Here is a 22,166-nt window from a genome sequence, read left to right on the forward strand (position 1 = left end):
GATCTAATTTGTTTGTTAAACAAATTAACACATTTAAAATCATAAAATTTCTGCCAGAAAAAATGAAGAAAACCTTTTGTGGTTTGTGCAAGATTTCTTAATTACTCTACTGAAAACAAGCCACTCAATTTTTAGAAATCTCAACGTTGGATTCCTGGAAAAAGATGGAAGAGTAGCAGGACCTCCCGAAGTTCATCTCCTTCCACGGATACAGTGAGATGAAGGCCCCCGCCAGCAGTGTGCACCCCCGGGGCACGGCCCCAGCTGCGAACAGACTCTGGACAGCTCAGTGGAGACGAGCCCGCAGGGGCCAGAGGGCAGCGGAACGGACAGGATGCAGAAGGGCTGGGTCGCAGAGGGCGGGTCGCAGAAGGGACAGGATGCAGAGAGATGGGCCGCAGAAGGGATGGGCCACAGAAGGGATGAGCCGCAGAGAGACGGGTCGCAGAAGGGCCAGGATGCAGAGGGAGGGGTCGCAGAGGGACAGGCTGCAGAAGGGACAGGATGCAGAGGGCCAGGCCACAGCAAGGACAGGCCACAGAATGGATGGGTCGCAGAGGGACGGGACACAGAAGGGCCAGGACGCAGAGGGACGGGCCGCAGAAGGGACAGGCCGCTGAAGGCACAGGATGCAGAGGGCCAGGCCGCAGAAGGGCTGGGCCACAGAAGGGACAGGACGCAGAGGGACGGGATGCAGAGGGCCAGGCCGCAGAAGGGCCGGGCCACGGAAGGGACAGGACGCAGAGGGCCAGGCCGCAGAAGGGCCGGGCCACAGAAGGGATGGGATGCAGAAGGGCCAGGCCTCAGGAGGGCCGAGGCCTGCACGGGAAGCCAGGCCTCACCACATGCAGCTGTGAAAACCATGGGGGCCCAGTTCCAAGACTTCTGACGGCCAGCAAGGCCTTAAAACCTAACATCCTAAAGTCAGCAGCCTTGGTGGGGAGCTCCGAGGGTGAGAGGACGGCCCAACAGCCTGAGGGACACACAGCGCAGCGCAGAAGTGGCACTTTGAGCCTCACCAGGTATGTGGCAAGGGGGTCTGTTCACTGATGTCCGCAGGGGGCTGGCGGGGCAGGACCACTGGGAGACCCTTCCAGCTGCAAGGGGTTGGCAGCTGCCACGCTCTCCTGCATCCCCGCCGAGGACAGAGACACCTGGGGGGCCTGCTCAGGCCACACCTCTCGGTTCAGACGGGGCCCTTCCAGCCAGGCTGCAGCTCCAGGTCGCCTGCCACACCAGACCTCACCAAACGTTGCCGACACCCCGGGCCCCGCGAGCACCGTACTGCCATCCGCAGCCTCCGAGCTGTCCTGCCTTGGGCCCGATGGCAGGTGCCCTCCTCCCGCACAGAGCTCCTGGCCCTGCGCGCCCCACGCCCCCTACTCCCACCCTCCCCTGCAGCTCAGTGGGGCTGTACCTCTGGCAGACCCCCAGAGCCCAGATCAAGGCCAAGGCGGCATCCCCCCACCCCGACACCCCAGGGAATGAACCCTGCCCAGCACCCGCAAAGCGAGCCATCATAGACAAGAGGACCGGAGGCACGACAGCAGGGTGCAAGCAGCACACACAGACACTCTGAAGTGCCAGGTCCTGGCGAGCAGGGGATACTGCACTGCAGGGCGCAAGAGAAACTAGAAATCACCCACAAGAAAAAAAATCTAGGAAGAGCACAAATACATGGAGATCAGATAATATGCTACTAACATGATGAATGAAATAACCAGGAAGTCAAAGAAGTCCCAAAATACATGGAGACAAATGAACATGAAAACACTCCAGGTCCAAAATCTTTGGGACGCAGCAACAGCTGTGCTAACGTAAATTCCATAGCATTACAGGCCTACCTCAAGAAGCAAGGCAAATGTGAAATAGCCTAACCTGATACCTCCAGGAGCCAGAGAAAGAACAAACAAAACTCAAAACCAGTAGAAGATAGGAAATAATAAAGAGTAAAGCAGAGGGGCACTCAGCTGGTTTTGCATCCAACTCTTGATCTCGGGGTTGTAAGTTCAAGCCCTGCATTGAGTCCAGCGTGGAGCCTACTTACCTTTTTTTTTTTTTTTTTTGTAAGTCAGAAATAAACAAAATGAAACTAAGAATACAATAGATCAATTAACCCAGGAGCTGGTTCTTTGAAAAAAAAAAAAATCAGCAAAATTGATAAACCTTTAGCCAGACTCAAAAGTTCATTAAAACAGAGAGAGAGGGACATTCAAACAAAATCAGAAATAAAAAAGGAGAGGGACACCCGGGTGGCCCAGTGGTTTAGCACCGCCTTCAGCCCAGGGTGCGACCCTGGAGACCTGGGATCTAATCCCACGTTGGGCTCCCTGCATGGAGCCTGCTTCTCCCTCGGCCTGTGTCTCTGCCTCTCTGTGTCTTATAAATAAATAAAATCTAAAAAAAAAAAAAAAAAGAAAGAAAGAAAAAAAGAAAGAAAAAGAAATACCAACGGACACCACAGAATTACAAAGGATTATAAGAGACTATCCTGAAAAACTATTATCCAACAAACTGGACAACCTAGAAGAAGTGGATAAACTCCTAGAAGCATGTAAACTCTCAAAACTGAATTAAGAAGAAATAGAAAATTTAAAGAGACTGATTACCAGCAATGAACTGAAATCAGCCACCAAAACACTCCCCATACCCCAAAGTCCAGGACCAGACGGCTCCACAGGTAAATTCTGCCAAACGTTTACAGAAGAGTTAATACATACTCTTCTCATATTATTCTAAAAAAAAAAAAAAAATAGATGAGAGAAACTTCCAAATTCGTTCTGTGAGGCCCGCATTATCCTCAGATCGGTGGGGGATGGACGGAACAGGTCGAGAGGATTAAGAGTGGACTTTCATAACAAGAATCCTTGAACCACTGTACTGAGCACCTGAAACTACCTTGACTCCATATGTTAAGTATACCGGAATTAACATTTAAAAATGCAATTAGAAAAAAAATAAAATAAAAATGCAATTAGAGAACATTTTAGAATAAATTAAAAACAATATAACATTTTTTTGTGGAGAACTTAAGTACTTGGAAACCTAAAAATTCTTGGGAACAAAAATCATCATTTGATCATTTTATCTTGTAGCGTGAATGCTCTTCGTATTTGTAGGATTTTGCTTTTATCCTTATAGTTAGTGTTTTTCTTGGGTCCCTATTCACTGGTTTTGGGACTGGCTTAGAAAATCATTTAAATACACATACGTGGGTCTGCTTTAGCTCGTAAGTTTTCTGTGGCCATATCTTTGAATACTTCTTTTTTTTTTTTTTTTGAATACTGCTTCTATTTCAAATTTTCCAGGTTTTAAAAACTTGATAATTCTTGGGAAGTTATGTAACAGTTATTCCATTTTAGTTCTCTCTTTACTTGAACTTTATATTTTCGCTATCTCTGGAAATCTTGAATTGGTGATCCTTAACACTGGTTTATTTTTCATAATGTCTTTTCTGTTTTCTTAAAATGCTTTCTTATGTCTTGGTCTTTTACCATGGCATTTTTATCTTTTCATATCATCCTTTGTTTTCTATTCTTATGACTTTTAGTTCCTATTTCATAGATATAGTTTATATCCTATTGAGTGCCAAGTTGTTTTCTGTACCTACTTTCAGATTCCTGCTGTCGATAATTTTTTAAAAGTTTATTTTCTTGTAGATACATGTGACGAGGTCCATCCTTCTTGGCTTTCTCTAAGTTAGAGGTTGCTTTGGAAGTTTTCTTCTACTTGCCATTTAATGAGGAGAGGTCTGTATGGGACTGGTGTTTGCCAACAGACAGGATTTACCATATGTTTGCATGCTAGTGGATACCCCAAGGTAGATCAGTAGCTGGATAGCATGGTTCCCAGTTTCAGTCGGCTTTTATCTAATGTGGCTACGCTGGAATGTGAGAGGTTTTTGTTTTTTGTTTTTTTTTTTATCCATTCTACCTGTATTTCATACTATTATTCTCTTTTTGGAAAACAGGGCCCTTCCTATCTCTGCAAGATTCTTCTAACCCTCAGTAGAATTTCAGTTAAACTAGCCTTTCTAGGATATCTGCCCATCAACTTTCTTCTACTTGGGGCACCTGGGTGGCTCAGTAGTTAATGTCCAACTCTTGATTTCGGCTCAGGTCATGAGCTCAGGGTTGTGAGATCCAGCCCTGCATCAGGCTCTGCGCTGGGCATGGAACCTGCTTGGGGGATTCTTTTTCTCCATTCCCCTCCATCTCTCCCTGCTTCTCTTTCCTACCTTCTCAAAAGAGAAACAGAAGAAAAATTTTAAATTTTGTTAAATATTTAACTTTTATGGCCTGCAGAAGCTAACTGTATATATCGGGGATATGGGAAGGAGAAAAGTAACCCTTTAGGTGCTGTAAAAATTGGTACCTATATTATTGGTTGGTAAAGATATTGTGAGCAAACAGTTATAGAGCAAGGACTACCTGCTTTCCTGTAAGCATTTCTCCCTATTTCTGTATGAAGGCTGCTAGTGGGTTCTCACTTCCATTTTGAAATACAGTTCCCATGATTCCTCTATTACTAAAGATTGCCACACAGTAAGTAAAGATTCTGGGTTATACCCTATTGTTTTAGCCTACTCCATTGATCAATTCCCAAAGATACAATACAAAGGACAAGAGTAAGAGTATCACTATGGGGATGCTGCAAACCTAGCATAGTGTATTTTTAAAATAGGAATAATTTCCAGAATTTTTTCCTTAGCTATTATTAATAACAAAATAGTTGTAGTATATCTCATAGTTATGGAAACATGGTAGTGTGTCAAATAATAGTTGAGAACTTGTAGAATAAAATGCTGGTGGATTATTAATATTTAGGCATTCTCAGTTGTTTAGCTTCAAGCCTAGAGTCCTATATTATTATGTTCTCTAGCAACAGTTGAGTCCTTCAGAAGCAGGAAAGAGGAAAAAAAACACGGTCTCTTACAGGTCCCCATCTGCCCACCCCAAATGTATAGAGTTGCTATGGCAATTAATTGCTCCTCAGGTAAGACAATTCTTCCAATCTTTCATACTCTGCCTCCATTCTGTTTTAATAACCCCTGAAGTGGTCCCACATCTTTAAGTATTTCTTGTTCAATCTGCACAACTGTCAGAGTAATCATTTTGAAACACAATTTTGATCAGACTGTTTTACTGCTCAGAAGCCTTCAAAGACTACAAGGATGTTGTGCCAAATGAAGGCAAAATCTTCATACAGAAGAGTCAGGTTCAGAGCCCCTAGTTTCCATCTCTATCACTTCCACTTTCTTCCCTTCTCTCTTCTTCTTGGGGACCAGAATGATATGCCCCACATAGCAGACAGTCTCATGTTTCTGTCTCACATGCAAGAAAAGGCCTAAAAATCCTATTTCTGGGTTCTTCAAGAAAATGGCTTTGCTCCTGTGCTAGGCAGCCCCTATAATGTCCTCCATCGATCCATGCTTCTTGATATTCGTGCCCCAGTGTAATCCTTCCCCCTGAGTATGGGCTGGATTTAGGTTTCCGCTTCCAATGACTAGACTGTGGCTGAATGGAGAAGCCACTTCTAAGACTAGGATACAAAAAGTCAGAGGTTTCTGTCTGAGGGACTCCCACCCACTCACTCTGAGAGAAATCAACTGCCACGTTGCCCCAAAGAGAGGCATAAGTGGTAAGAAACTGATGTCTCTTATCAATAACCAGCAAGGGATAAGACTTGCCAAGAGTCATATGAAGAAGTTTGAAAAGTGAAGTCTCCTCCAAGGAACTGTGAGATGCCTGCAACCTCTGCTAGTACTTGATTTCAGCCCCGTGAGAGACACTGAACCTAAGGCCATATCCAAATTACTGACCCAGAGAAACTATGAGATGATTAACTTCCTGCTTCTAAAGATGTATGAAAACTGCTAATTTAGGGGTAATTTTTATGCAGTAATATGTAACTAATATACTCCCTAATCACACCATGATGAGAGCCATTATTCAACAAGCTCCAACAACCCACCCAGAGCTTCCCATTGCCTTCTAACTATTTTGCTTTCAAACATAAATAATTGAGAAATGGAGCATGAGGAAAACTTGCAAAATAATGGTTATGTTTATTTTCCTGAACATGATGACGTTTCCATGGGTATATATGTAGTATCAAAATGTATGAAATTATACATATTATCTTAAGCATGCACAACTTATTGTGTGCTAGTTATACCTCAATAAAGCTGTTAAAATGTGAATAGAGATATAAAATTCACCAATTATTTGTAAAAATACTCCCAATATAAGAGGCAGGGTCCCAAATAAAACGTAAAAGTCATTCAGAAAACTGAAACCATGCATAAGGACAGAAGAAAATTTAAAAATCTCTAATTATCTTCTGAGAAATAAATGAAAATTTTCTCATCCATGAAAAAAAAAGGAGGCGATAAAAAGAATAGTATAAGAGAAAGAATTCTTAGAAATTAAAAACATAATAGTGGAAGCTAAAAATTCAGACGGTTTGGATGATAAAGTTGAAGAGATCTCTCAGAAAGTAAAAGAGGAGGAAAAGAGGAACACAAAAGATAAGAAATGAGAGCACAGTTCCAGAGGTCTAACATTAGAATAAAATGAATTCCAGAGGAAAAAGAAAACAAACAGCATCGGAAATTATTTATCAATGACGTGTCCATAGTGACATTTAAGGTGTCCAAATAGTGCTCAAAAATTTTTTTAAAGACCTATTGTAAGGCACTTTGTATTATCCATTGTATGTAATAAATGACTACAATATGTAGCAACTAAAAACTCACATTTATTATCTCACAGTTTGAGTCAGGAATCAGACATAATTTATCTGGGTTCACTTTTTGGAAGGTCTCTCACAAGGCTGTAATCAAGGTGTTGGCCAAGATTAGGGTCTCCTCCGAAGGCAAACCTGGGAAGACTCCACTTTCAAGATCACTCACAAATTATTGGCAGGATTTAGTTCCTCGTGGGTTGTTAGACTGAGAATCTAAACAGCTTGCTCTTAGCCATAGACCATCTTTGTTACTTGCCTTGTAGGACTCTTCAGTATGGCAACTTGATTTACCAATTCATAAATGCCAAAAAGGCAAAAGAAAGAGTTTGCTAATAAGACTGAAGTCACACCTAATCATGGAAGTGAAATCCCATCACATTCTTTATATTGTATTGACTAGAAGCAAGTCATTGGGCTAGCCCATATATACTCTAGGAGAATTACCCAGGGCATGAGTAGAATAAGATGGGGATTACTGAGGTCATTTTGGAGATCTGCCTATTGCACACTTCATTGTGAAAACTGAAAAACTGTGGAAAAAAAGAAGCTTAAAACTTCCTGTGACAGAAAGTATTAGCAATCATAAGATGTTTTATGTGTTTTTGTTTTTCTAGAAGACTTCCTTGCAGTTAGAGTAGTAGTTCTCAGTCAAGAGTAATTTTGCCTCCCAGGGAACCCTGCCAACATTAATAACTGGAGGGTGTTATTGTCATTCATGTGGAAACCAGAGATGTTGCCACATATCCTACAATGCACAGGACAGCCCCCATAACAAAGCAATATCTAAATGTTAATAGGTCAAAATTTAGGGACACATGGGTGGCTTAGCAGTTAAGCATCTGCCTTTGGCTCAGTTCATGATCCCAGGGTCCTGGGGTCGAGTCCCACATTGAGCTCCCTGGGTGGAGCCTGCTTCTCTCTCTGCCTGTTTCTCTGCCTCTCTCTGTGTGTCTCTCATGAGTAAATAAATAAAAATATTTTTTAAAAAATAGGTCAAGCTTTAGAAACTGGTTTAGAATCATGTATATTTTACCAAAATACTATGAGCTGAAATTATATGGCATTTCTGTGCCAAAGCAATTAGGACCTAGTATCTTTCCTTCAAGTCTTTCTTCCTTTGTCAAAGAGAACTTCAAAGCCACATGTTGATATGGTGGCATTACTAGATGGAAAGAACTTGGATTTATGGGTCACTAGATGGAGAAGAGCTTCTAATGAAACATATCAGACTTTATATAAACAAGAAAAAAAGCTTTGTTTCTTAATTGAAATTTTAGTGTTCATCTTGACAGAGTTAGCAGTAAGTATATAATATAGCCCCAAAGAGACTAAACAAGCTACTACCAATGCCCGGGAATCAAGATGGCATCAGATGCCACAAAATCAGCATCAGAAACAAGAAGACAATGGAGTAATCCAATGTAGAATCATAAACATCCCTTGGTACTGGATATATTTGGCTCATAATGTTTGGAAAATAGGTAACAATAATTCATATAAAAATTTAGCTGAATCTATTCTGTTATTCAATTTGGATAAAGTCCAGATAACAAATGACACCTGAATATTTTCCTGCCTCAGCTTATTAAATGTGAGGGTAAAATATTTTCAAATAGTTTACTTTCTATTCACCATGTCTTTGGAAGCTTCTTGAGAATATCCCCCAAATGAGGCAAAAAAAAAAAAAAATCAAGGAAAAGGAACACAGTGGGTTTAGGAAACAATGACCCTAACAGAGAACAGTGGCAAGGGTGTTTCCGGGATGACAGTGATACAGCAGGTCTAGAGAGCAACCTGCTCCAAATGGTGTAAAAAAGACACTTAAACTCAACACATTCAAACCTGAAGTTATCCCTTGTTCTCCATGCAATCTGTTCCCTCAGGGACTAACATGTACTCAGTTAAATTATATGCACCCTTATTTTCACTAACACTATACTAACTCCTACTCATCTTTCTAGATTTGTTTCAGGGGTATTCCTAGAGCCATATCTCTGCCCAGGAGCTGATTATAGTTTTTCCCCTGCTTTGTGAAACCATTGACATAAGTTTCTATAAAGTGCCCTTTAAAAAATTAACATCTTTAAACATTAACATCATTTTACCACATATTTTGGCATCTTTCAGTTAATCACATCACAATCCTGTTGTGATGATCACACATGTCTGACATGAACATAATGAGATGACCCCAGACTTTAATGGCTAAATTGATTTAGGGGATTGTAGAGAAACTAAAGTAGAAAATGAAGCTGCAATGCTAAGGGGGCAGAGGACCATCCCTGGCTCCACACTGAATTTTGGATCTGGAAATGCAAGAATTATTTCAGTGGAACATATTTATTGGAAATTTTGACTTACTAGACTTAAAAGATATTAAAATTCAAAGAGCCTTGACTTTGAGTTCCATAGTTGCTCTATAAGCTCTAGTTAATGTGAAAATGACACCTGAAACTTTCCAGCAGACACTGTATATGGAAACCAACAGATCAATAGTCTGACTGGCAAAGGAAAGTGAGACTGAAACTTTAGAAGCTGATGTCTGAGACAGAGCCCCTCGGATGGGATCTTTGGGAGTGGCAAAAGCCCAATGACCCTGGAGCTTCTCCTCACTGGCAATTCTTCATGCCCAGCAGAAATGGAATCACTGCCCAGGCTGAAGGGGGAGAGTAGAACAATTTTTTAACTCTCACTGAGAAGACAGTATTTATAGAATGGTCTAAAATGCAGGAACTACAAAACAGTAGCAACTAAATAGATTTCAGATTTTTTTTAAATGGAGGATTAAGTAATGATAATAGTAATGGTTAAGTTGAGAACAATTTTTTTTCTTTACTAGTCTGCTTTTACTACCTATTTTGGATAATTTTCTTGTAAATATGCTTTAAATCTTGCCCTTTGTAGGAAGCTGTAATCTTGAGGCTCTGTGATTTGGGCAAGCTAATTGTGGTGAAAGAAAATAAAAATAATGTTCAAAGAATACCTAGTTGTGATTTACTACTTGAACCAATCACCTTTCCCAAATGGAAAACCAACCTTATTTATTTGAGATAAAAATCTTCCGTTCATGTGCCCAGAAAATCATTTTTTAAAAATTTCTTTTTAAAAAGGTATATGAAAAATTAAATCTGAATAGGTTCTTTTTTTTTTTTTTTTTTTTTTTTTTTTTTTTTTTTTAAATCTGAATAGGTTCTGAGTGTGAAAGTTATACCTGAATGTATCTCTAAAGACTTGAAACTTTTCATTTCTTGACTGTGCCAGGGATCCTAAGGTTACTGAATTGAAATGGAATTGAGAAAAATGCTGCTGAACTATTAAAGGACAGTTCTACTTAAGATCTAATTTTGTATGTGATCAGAGTTGTTAGTAGCTTAAAATAGACTATTATATCAATAAGATGTATTTTTTTTATTTTTATTTTTTTATTTTTTTTATTTTTTATTTTTTTTTAAGATGTATTTTTTAATAAGATGTTTTATATAAGCCTCATGGTAACTACAAAGCAAACATACACAAAAGGTAAAGAAAAGTGAAATTAAAGCTTATCAAAATGGAAGAATGTCAGTTCACAAAGGAAGACAGCAAAAGTGGAAGAAAGAAACAATAAGATGGCATTATTAATTCATCCTTACCTATCAATAATTGCTTTAAATGTAAATGTACTAAATTTTCCAATAAAAAGCTATTGAGTGATGAATGGATTAAAAAACAAAAACAAAAACAAGACCTACTATATGCTGCCTACAAGAGACTCACTTCAATTCTAAAGACACACACAGAGTTAAAGGGATGGAAAAGATAGACCATGCAAATGAAGTTAGAAAAAGAAGCTCAGCTATACTTACATTGGACAAAATAGAGTAGGTCAAAAACTATAACAAGAGACAAAAAAGGTCATAACGTAATGAAAAATGGGTCAAATCATCAAGAGGATATAGCAGTTGTAAATTTATATGCACCCAACATCGGAGTACCAAAATATATTAAGCAAATACTAACAGATCTGAAGGGAGAAATGGACAGTACAAAAATAGTAGGAGACTTTAATACTCCACTTTAAACAATGTATAGAACAGACAGAAAAAATAAAAAGGAACATTGTACTTAAATTATACTTTAGACCAAATGGACCTAACAGACATTTACATAATATTCCACTTAACAGCAGAATACACATTCTTCTCAAGTGCACATGGAACATTCTCCAGGAGAGATCCTATGTTAGGCTACAAACATGTCTTTAGGAAATTTAAGAGGACTGGAATCATACCAAGTAGTTTTTCCAATCACAATGATATATAAAACTAAAAACCAGTAACAAGAAAAACTGGAAATTCAGAAATATGTGGAAATTAAACAACATACTTCTGAACAATCAGTGGAGCATAGAAGAAATCAAATGTGAAGTCAAAAAAATATCTTGAAACAAATGAAAATGGAAACAGAACATAACAAAATTTATGGTATGCAGCAAAAGCAGTTCTGAGGGAAGTTTATAGTGATAAACATCTAAAGAAAAAAGGATCTCGACCTAACTTTTGGCTTATTTTGTTGTTTATCTAATTCCTTGAAGTATAAAGTTAGCAGAAATAAAGAAATAAGAGATCAAAGTAGAAACAAATGAAATAACAGAGACCCGAAAACACTAGGAAAAGGTTAATGAAACTAAGATCTTTTGCTCTGAAAATATAAAAATATGACAAAACTTCATCTAGACCTCCCCCCTAAAAAAGAGAAAACTCAAGAACATGGTACTATAACAGATACCACAGAAATACAAAGGATCATAAAAAATACTATGAATAGTATTCCAACAAACTGGATAAACTAGAAGAAATGGGTAAGTTCTTTGAACTGTAAAATCTACCAAGAATGAGTCATGAAGAAATAGAAAATCTGAATAGACAATAACAAGTAAGATGACTGAATCAGGAATCAAAAAATAAAGAAAAATCTCTCAACAAAGAAAATCTCAGACCAAATAACTTCACTGGTTAATTATACCAAACATTTAAAGAAGAATTAACATTACTCCTTCTTAAAGTCTTCTAAAAAACTAAAAAGAAGGGAACACTCCTAAACTGATTTTATGATGCCAGCATTACCTTAATACCAAAGCCAGATAAGGCTACTACAAGAAAACAAAAGTACAGGCCATTTACTCTGATAACTATAGATGCAAAAATTTTCAACAACATACCAGCAAACCAAATTCAATAGCACATCATCAAAAGGATCAAATATCATGAAGTGGGAGGGATACAAGGATATTTTAACGTATGTAAGTCAATAAATGTGATACAGCATATTAATAGATTAAAAGATAAAAATCATGATCATCTCAATAGATGCAGAGAAGGCATTTGACAAAATTCAGATTTTTCATCTTTCATGATAAAAATGCTCAACCAATTGGGTATAGAAGAAACATACTACAACAGGATAAAGCCATAACTGACAAGCCCACAGCTAACGTTGTACTCAATGGTGAAAGCATACTACCAGTAGTCCTAGTTAGAGCATTTAAGCAAGAAAATGAAATTAAAGTCAGAAAGGAAGTACTTAAAACTGTCTCTGTTTTGCAGAGGACTTGATTTTATATATAGGAAAACAAAAAAGATCCATGAAAAACTATTAGAATTAATAAATGAATTCAGTAAAGTTGCAGGATAGAAAATCAACATACAAAATCACACTGACAGTGAACTAACTGTAAAAAATAACCTTTTACAAAAGCATCTAAACCAATAAAATACTTAGGAATAAATTTAATCAAAGAGGTTCAAGTTCTGTACACTGACAACTTTAAGGCAATGATGAAAGAAACTGAGAAAGACCAAGTAAATGGGAAATATCCTGTGCCTCTATATTGGAAGATTTTAACATTTGTTAAAATGTCCATACTGCCCAAAGCAATCTACAGATTGAATGTAATCCCTATCAAAATTTCAAAGAAATTTTTCACAGAAATAGGGAAAATCCTAAAATTTGTATGAAATTTGCAGAAGACCATTAGGCAAAGCAATCCTGAGGGCAAAATTGGAGGCATTATGCTTCCCAATTTCAAACTATATTACAAAGGTATAATGATCAAAGTGGTATAGTGCTGGCATAAAAACAGAAATACAGACTAATGGAACAGCATCAAGAGCCCAGAAATAAACCTATGCATATACAGTTAACTAATATTTGACAAGGCAGCCGAGAATACTCAATGGAAAAAAAGCTAGGCTCTTCCATAATTGGTGCTGGGAAAATTGGGTATTCACATGCAAAATAATGAAATCATAAGATTTCAAAATCATAAGATTCCCCTCTTATACCACTTGGAAAAATTAACCTGAAATGGATTAAAGACTTAAATATAAGAATTGAAATTAAAATTTCTAGGGGAAAACAAAAAAAGCACCTCGATATTGGTCTTGGCAACATTTTTTTTTTTTTTTTTTTGCATCTGATGTGAAAAACACGAGAAGAAAAACAAAAATAAGCAGGTGGGAGTACATCAAGCAAAAAAGCTTCTCCACAGAAAAAGAAACTATCAAAACATGAAAAGGTAACCTACAAAATGGGAGGAAATATTTCCAAACCATCGATGTGTAATAAGGAGTTAATATACAAAAAGTATAAGGAGCTTAATATAACTCAGTAGCAAAAAAAGAAAAAATCCAACTGTAAAATGGTCAAAAAAACTTGAATAGACCTTTTTTCCCAAAGAAAACATACAAATGGCCGTTAGGTACAAAAACAGGTACTCGGCATCACTAATCATCAGGGACATGCAGAGCAAAACCACAATAAGAGATTCCTTCACATTTATAGAATGTCTGTTATGAAAAAGACGAAGGATAGGTGTTGGCAAGAATGCGGAGAAAAGGGAATCCTTGTGCACTCTCGATGGGAATGTAAATTGAGTACAGCTGCTTTGGAAAATAATGTGGAGGTTCCCTCAAGAATTAAAAGCAGAACTGCAGTGTGATCCGGCAATTCTACTTTGGGGTATATATCCAAAGGAAACAGAAATCGTTATCTTCCAAAGATATTGCACCCCCATATTGACTGCAGCACCGTTTATAGTAGCCAAGGTGTGGAAGTGTGTCCATGTCTCGGCCACTAAGTGTCCACTGACGGATGAATAAGGAAAGGTGGTACAGACGCGCAGTGGGATATTAGCAGCCGTAAAGGTGGGGGGGGGCAGGTGCCATTTGTGACAGCATAGGCTGACCTGGAGGGCGTGATGCTCAGTGAAATATGAAATAAGCCCAACAGAGAACGACACATACTATATCCTCCCACTTATACGTGGAGTCTAAAAAAAGCAGAACTCATAAAAACAGAGAGTAGGTTGGTATTTGCCAGGGGTGGGAGGGAGGGAGAAATGGGAAAATGTTGATCATAGGGTACAAACTTGCAATTATGAGATGACTTAAGTTCTGAAGATTGAATATATATCCTGGTCATGCTGTTAACATAGTCAGCAATGCTGTGCATATATACGAGCAGAGAGTAAGTGTTCCCATCACATACAAAAAGTGCTGGTTATTAACTAATTTTGTGGTAGCCATTTTGTGACACATACCTGCATGAAATCATCATGTTGTGTGCCCTGAATTTACATGGTGTTACATGGCGATTCTGTCTCAATATTGCAGTAGAACTGAGGGAGTCTTTGAGGAAAGAAGTTAAACAGAGGGCTCCAGTAGACAAATAAGGAAAATTTAAGCTTCCCAAAGAGGGGGGAAAAAAGTATACAATTTATTGGAACAAGTTTGGAATCAGTGAAAAGTGGTGTCCACAGTGTTTTTTGAGGATCATCAATCTATGATGAACATCAATAAGGAAAATAGAATATACTAGAAAAAAGAAAGCCAGCCAATGAGTAGGGGTGCCCACTTCCTCTGCAATAAATAAATAAAGTAAGTAAGTAAGTAAATAAGGAAGTAAAATGTGAGATAAAGGCACAAGTCATTCAGTTTCCAAACAAGGATGTAATTCTGGGGGTACGTTTTGCTCGTTGGGTGACTCCACAGGTTATTTTAGTTTACCTGAGATAAAAGCATATTTCACAGGTTCAGTAGATGCTTCAACACTGACTCATGCAGGACTTGAGGGGCCCGAGGCAGGGGCACGCCCTGCGTTCCTGGAGTAAACCTCCTGTGTGGTGGGAGGCTCGCTCCACACTTGCATGTCCTTAGACGACCTTGGGAACCTGCAAAACCGTAACCCTGTCCAAGGAACTGTGTCATGGCTCGTTGTTTCTCTTGGGTAAATATTACCGCGCATCTTTCATCCTTGACATGTTAAACTGAACAGGTTCTAAATGTGTCTTAAGAAATCTGTGATCATCCTGCGAAAAGGAGAGGGGCTGATTATCCCAAGTTTTTATAAGAAGTAGCGCTCAAAGACTTAAGTTTTAGAAGTCTCTGCTGGTGTTGGGGTGGAGCCTGATGGGGGGAGGGGTGCTCCCCTGGAGAAGGAGAGCAGAGGCTCTGGGGCAAACAGTGTGGTCTGATCCCCTGGGTCGCATGGGGACAGAGTTCCCCTGCTTGGAGCGCATCTGGAGAAGTGGCACTGCCTCTCTGGGGACAACAGTTAACAGGCAACATTGAGCTGCCCCCACTTATCAGCGTAAGGGCAGAGGCAGCCCCTAGGAGCAGCTAAACTGGACGCCAGCTTTTTTTTTTTTTTTTTTTTAATTTATTTTTTATTGGTGTTCAATTTACTAACATACAGTTTTTTGCATTTTAACATAAACTCCAAACCCCTGCACATCCATAGGACTGCCCTTTGGGGACAAACCAGCACCAGTGACAGCCCAGAGAGACCCTTCCCCAGGGGATCCGTGTGGATTCATGCCATGCTGGGTCCCTAAAATTTGGAGTTTTGAGACTCAGCCAAATTGCCTGGATAAAACACAGGAGCACTGTGCTGCCAGGTGGGCAGATGGGTCAGACGCAGACGGGGTGAAGCAGAGATCTGAGGGATGCCTGGGACAAATGAGCGGAGACTGTTCACTCCTCTGTGAGAGCTCCCTGAATACCAGCAGGCCCAAACTCCCCTCTCTGGGGACAAATGATCTATTTTTGCCCTGCCCATCAGCACAGGGCGACCTCAGTGAAGTACAACATCCAGAGTGGAGGTTTGAGCCACTTAAACCAAGCTCCCCCTCCTGTACTCCACAGGTGCTTTTCCACTAGGGCAAGAGCTTTTCCACTAGGGCAAGAGTGCCTGGAGACAGAGCAGCAGTGGGCCACTCCCACAGAAGAGCAGCACATACCCTTCCCCTCCCTCCCGCTCCCCCACCTTGGAGGCCTGCCCCAAGTCTACTGACCACAGGCTGCTGAAAAGCTCCAGCTTCAGGGGAATAGGATCTAGCCTCTTTCAACAAGCAGACCAAAACACACCTAGTTAAAAACTCCTCACACAGTGGAAAAGGTCCAAGCACTCACCCCCACAGGCAAGGAGAAACCGTAGGGGACTGACCTGAGGGGAAGGGCAGCCAAAACAGCAGCAGAGCGAACAGCATACCAGAGACACTTCCTGAAGCCCCAAGCCCTGGACAGCATATGACCTCTTCTTACTGTAGCCATTACTCTTAGGAGCAAGAACCATAATAGGCTTTCCTGACACACAGGAGACAGAGACCAAGACAAAATGCCAAGATGGAGGAATTTCATCCCAAAAGAAGAGGTCACAGCCAGGAATGTAATCAAAACAGATGTAAGTGATATGCCTGAACCAGGATTTAAAACAACAATCATAAGGAAGAGTAATGGGGCTTGAACAAAGAAGACACCAGGGAGCCTCTTACCACAGAGATACAAGTCCTCAAAACTAGTCAGGCTGAAATATAAAAATGCTATAACCAAGAGGAAAAACTGACTGGATATAAAGATCACAAGGATGGAAGGGGCACAAGGACAAATACATGATATAGAAGATAAAATTCTGGAAAACAATGAAGCTGAAAAGAAAAGGGAAAGACAATTATTGGATCACGAACGTAGACTTAGGGAACTCAGTGACTCCAGAAGCCATAATAACATTCATATCATAGGCGTGCCAGCAGAAGAGAGGGGGGAAAGGGAGCAGGGTTATTTGAGCAGTTTATAGCTGCCAGCTTCCCTAATCTGGGGAAGGAAATGGACATCCAAATCCAGGAGGCACAGAGAACTCCCCTCAAGATCAACAAAAGCAAGCCAACACCAAGACCTTTTGTCCTAGTAAAATTGGCAAAAAATGGAGATAAGGAAATGTTCCTGAAAGCAGCCAGAAAAGAAATCCCTAATCTACAAGGGAAGACAAATAAGGTTAGTAGCAGATCTCTCCACAGGGACCTGGCAGGCCAGAGAGAGTGGCGTGGTATCTTCCGCCTGTGGAATGGGAAAACTATGCAGCCAGGAATTCTTTCTCCATCAAGGCCGTCCTTCAGAATAGAAGAAGAGATAGAGTTTCCCAGACAAACAAAAACTAAAGGAGTTCATGGCAACTACCCAGCCCTGCAAAGAATATTAAAGGGGACTTGGAGTGGGAAAGACAGACCAAGAGTAACAAAGACTCAAAAGGACACCGACTTCACAGATAATACAATGGCACTAAATTCATTTCTATCAGTAATCACTCTGAGTGTAAATGCTCCAATCAAAAGACAGAGGGCATCAGAGCGGATAAAAAATAAGATCCGTCTATATGCTGCTTGCAAGAGGCTCATTTTAGACCTAAAGACACCTGCAGGTTGAAAGTGAAAGGATGGAGAAGCATTTAACTGGCTATTGGACATCAAAAGAAAGCTGAAGGTGCCATCCTTCTATCAGAAAAACTAGATTTTAAACCAAAGACTGTCACAAAGATGAGGAAGGGCATGGATCATAGTAAAGGGGTCTACCCAACAAGAAGATCTAACAATTGTAAATATGTGTGCCCCAATGTGGGAGCACCCAAATATATAAATCGATAGCAAACTCGATAACAATACGATAATAGCAGGGGAGCTTAACATCCCACTTCCTGCAATGGACAGATCATCTATGCAGAAAATCTACAAGGGAACCATGGCTTTGAATGACACGTGGGACCAGATGGACTTCACAGATAGATACAGAACATCCCCCTCCCAAAAAAAGCAGCAGAGTACACATTCTTCTCTAGTGCACATGGGACATTCTCCACAATAGATCACAAACTGGGTCACAAATCTGGCCTCCACAAGTACAAAGTGATTGAGATCATACTGTGCATATTTTCAGACCGCAATGCCATGTACTTGTCAGCCACAAGAAAACATTTGGGAAGACCACAAATACATGGAGGTTAAAGAACCTATTAAAGAAATGAGTGGGTCAACCAGGAAATTAAAGAAGAACTAAAAAAATGCACAGAAACAAATGAAAATGAAAACACGATGGTCCAGAACCTTTGGGATGCAGCAAAAGTGGTCACAGGAGAGAAGCACAGGCTGCCCCAAGAAGCAGGCAGGATCCCAGGAGGGGCGGGGATGCCCTCAGGCTCCCAGGGGCACTAATGGAGGAACTGGGCCCGGGGAGAGTACGCCACACCCCGCGGGCCGAGCTCCCTAAAGGGCTGGAGTGCGCGCCGCCCAGGGAGCAGCTCAGATGGCTCAGGTGGGCTCCACGGTGAGGGAGCAAGAAATGACTCAACACAACCTAACCTCACACCTAGAGGAGCTAGAAAAGCAAAAGCAAATAAAGCCTAAAGCCAGTAGAGGAAGAGAAATAATAAAGATTAGAGCAGAAATAAATGATACAGAACAAACAAGAGCAGCAGAAAAGATCAATGATACTAGGAGCTGGTTCTTTAAAAGAATTAACAAAATTGATAACCTCCTAGCCAGGCTTATCAAAAAGAAAAGAGAAAGGACCCAAATAAATTAAATCACTACTGTAAGAGAAGAGATCACAACCACCACCACAGAAATACAAACAATTATAAGAGAGTATTATGAAAAATTTATGCCAATTAATTGGGTAATCCAAAAGAAATGGATAAATTCCTAGAAACATATGAACTACCAAAGCTGAAACAGGAAGAAATAGAAAATATGAAGAGACCCATAACCAGCAAAAAAAAAAATGATTTAGTGGAAAAAAAACAAACCTCTGAACAAACAAGCCCAGGACCAGATGGCTTCCCAGGGAAATTCTACTAAACATTTAAAGAAGAGGTAATACCTATTCTTCCCAAACTGTTCCAAAAAATAGAAGTGATGGGTGTTTAGGAGGGCACTTGTGTTGGACATGGGTATTACATGTAAGTGATGGATCACTGAATTCTCCTCAAATCAATATTTCACTGTGTTAACTAATTAGAATTTAACTAAAAATTTGAAGAAAAAAATTAAAACAAAATTTAAAAATAGAAATAGAACAACTTTCAAACTCATTCTCTGAGGCCAGCATTACCTTGATTTCAAAACCAGAAAAAGACCCCACTATAAAGGAGAATTACAGGCCAATATCCCTGATGAATATGGAAGCAAAAATTCTTAACAAAATACTGGCGAATGTACTAGCAGTACATTTATTCACCACAATCAAGTGATATTTATTCCTGGGCTGAAAGGGTGGTTAAGTATTTGCAAATTAATCAATGTGATACACTAAATCAATAAAAGAAAGGATAGGAACTATATGATCCTCTGAATAGATGCAGAAAAAGCATTTCATAAAGTAAAGAATCCATTCTTGATAAAAACCTTCAAGAAAGTAGGGATAAAGGAAACATACCTCAACATCATAAAGGCCATGTATGAAAGACCCAGAGCTAATATCATCTTCAATGGGGAAAAACACAATCTTTCCTTTATGGTCAGGAACAAGATAGGGATGTCCTCTCACACCACTGTTACTCAACACAATAATAGAAGTCTGGGCCTCAGCAATCAGACAACAAAAAGAAATAAAGGGCGTTCAAATTTGTAAAGAAGAAGTCAAACTTTGACTATTTACAGATGATATATTTTAAGTAAAAACTGTGAAAGACTCCACCAAAAAATTGCTAGAACTGATACATGAATTCAGCAAAGTTGTAGGATACAAAATCAATTGCACAGAAATCTGTTGCATTTCTTTACACCAATAATGAAGCAGCAGAAAAAGATGAAATACTATTACTATTTACAATTATACTGAAACCCGTAAGATACCTAGGAATAAACCTAACCAAATAGGTAAAAGATCTGTACTCTGAAAACTATCGAGCACATGTGAAAGAATCTGATGACACAAAGAAATGGCAAACATCCCATGCTCATGGACTGGAAGATTAAATATTGCTAAAATGTCTCTACCACCCAAAGCAATCTACACACTTCATGCAATCCCTGTCAAAACACCACCAGCACTGTTCACAGAGCTAGAACAAACAGTCCTGAAATTTGTATGGAACCACAAAAGACCCCAAATAGCCAAAGTAATGTTGAAAAAGAAAACCAAGGGTGGAGGTATCATGATTCCCAACTTCAAGTTCTATTACAAAGCTGTGATCATCAAGACAGAATGGTACTGGCACAAACACAGACACGTAGATCAAGGGAACTAAAGAGAACATTTCAGAAATGAACCCACAACTATATGCTCAATTCATTTTTGACAAAGCAGGAAAGAATATCCAATGGGGGGAAAAACAGTCCCTTCAACAAATGATGTTGGGAAAGCTGAACAGCAATATGCAAAACAATGCAACTGGACTGCTTTCTTACACCACGCACAAACATAAATTCAAAGTGTATGAAAGACCTAAATGTGAGACAGGAATCCATCAAAATCCTAGGGAGGAACACAGGCAGCCTCCTTGACACTGGCTGTGCCAACTTCTTTCTAGACATGTCTCTGGAGGCAAGGACACAGAAGCAAAAATGAACTATTGGGATGTCATCAAGATAAAAAGCTTCTGCACAGCAAAGGAAATAATCAACAAAACTAAAAGACAACCTAAACAATGGGAAAGGATATCTACAAATGACATATCTGATAAAGGATTAGTATCCAAAATCTATAAAGAACTTATCAAACTCAATGCTCAAAGAAGATGTAATCCTGTTGAAAAAAAGGGGCAGACAACATGAATAGACATTTTTCCAAAGAAGACATCCAGATGGCCAGCAGACATGTGAATAGATGCTCAACATCACTCATCATCAGGGAAATACAAATCAAAACCACAATGAGATATCACCTCACACCTGTCAGAATGGAGAAAGGGGGGAAGCCTCCTATAATGTTGGTGGGAATCCAAACTGGTGCAACCACTCTAGAAAACAGTATGGAGGGTCCTCAGAAAGTTAAAAATAGGCCTACCCTATGACCTAGCAATTGTACTATTAGGTATTTATAAAGAATACAAAAATACTGTGTCAAAAGGGGCACCTGCACCCCAGTGTTTACAGCAGCATTATCAACAATAGCCAAATTATAGAAAGAGGCCAGGTGTTCATCAACTGATGAATGGCTAAAGGAGATGTGGTGTGTATACACACTGGAATAGGACTCAGCCATCCTAAAGAATGAAATCTTGCCATTTGCAGCAATGTGGATGGAGCTAGAGAGACACTAATCATCGCTGGGTGGGAGGCGAGCGGAGTTGAGCTAAATGCATGAAGGGAATGAAGGAGGGCACTTGTGATGAGCGATGGGTGTTGTGTCTTAGTGCTGTATCTCTAAGTTCTGTTCCTGAAACCAATAGTAGACTATTGTTAACTAACTAGAATAAAAACTTAAAAATAATAATAATAAAGATCATCTTGAAATAGTCTGTGAAAGAAAAATTGCCCCAGAGATTAAACGAAGACGACTTTATTCAAGTCTTGGATAGAGGACAGAGACTGAATTCAAATCCTCTGAGACAGAAGACAGGAGGATTTTTAAGTGCTGAGGGGAGGTAGCCGAAAAGCTGTAGTGGATGTTAGAGGAGGGGTGGTCAATGTGATAAGGTCGTCGGTGCTTGCTGTCACTTTCAAACTTAGGCTCCTACTCTACCGCAGAGACTAGAAGGTAGAGGCACTGTCTTTATTGATTGCATGGGATGGCCAAGGGCCTAGGGTGAGGAAGAGGTTTGTCGAAGGTTTATTAGTCAACCTGAGGGGCAAGTTAAGGCTTTCTTGCTCAGTTGGGCCTTGTGTTCTACAAGAGAAAGACAGAAAAGACACAGGAGAAGGTCACGTGAAGACAGAGACACATGGGACTGTTGTGTCTGTAAACCAAGAATGTTAGCCATAGAGGCCAAGAGAGGCATGGAATGTGTCCCTCCACCACCCCACCCTGCGGCTCCAGGGGAACCAACCCTGCCAACATTTTGATTTAGGTCTTTTGGATTCAAGAACTGTAAGAAAATGGATTTCTTTAAAAAGTCTATCAATTTGGGGTCATTTGTCATGGCAGACCTTGGACTGTTACACGAGGCTT

The 22,166-nt window shown here is 39.9% G+C and overlaps 1 protein-coding gene and 1 long non-coding RNA gene across 19 annotated transcripts in view; one reads left to right on the forward strand and one right to left on the reverse strand.

The window, feature by feature from the left end:
• Positions 1 to 22,166, forward strand: part of TMEM232 (transmembrane protein 232) — a 249,087-nt gene that overhangs the window by 187,205 nt on the left and 39,716 nt on the right. Inside the window, exon 15 of one of the 17 annotated variants that reach the window (XM_038532165.1) lies at positions 136 to 344. The exons of the other annotated variants lie outside the window; for them this stretch is intronic. Coding sequence (XP_038388093.1) covers positions 136 to 217 — 82 coding nt within the window. The 3' untranslated portion in view covers positions 218 to 344. Of the gene's footprint in view, positions 1 to 135; positions 345 to 22,166 lie in introns of those variants that run through there. 17 annotated transcript variants of the gene reach the window in all.
• Positions 1 to 22,166, reverse strand: part of LOC106558507 — an 86,210-nt gene that overhangs the window by 38,871 nt on the left and 25,173 nt on the right. The window contains exon 4 of one of the 2 annotated variants that reach the window (XR_005356527.1): positions 21,643 to 21,884. The exons of the other annotated variant lie outside the window; for it this stretch is intronic. This is a non-coding gene — a long non-coding RNA (uncharacterized LOC106558507). Of the gene's footprint in view, positions 1 to 21,642; positions 21,885 to 22,166 lie in introns of those variants that run through there. 2 annotated transcript variants of the gene reach the window in all.

The sequence above is a fragment of the Canis lupus genome, chromosome 3 (genome assembly GCF_011100685.1).
Source record: "Canis lupus familiaris isolate Mischka breed German Shepherd chromosome 3, alternate assembly UU_Cfam_GSD_1.0, whole genome shotgun sequence".
NCBI lineage: Eukaryota > Metazoa > Chordata > Mammalia > Carnivora > Canidae > Canis > Canis lupus.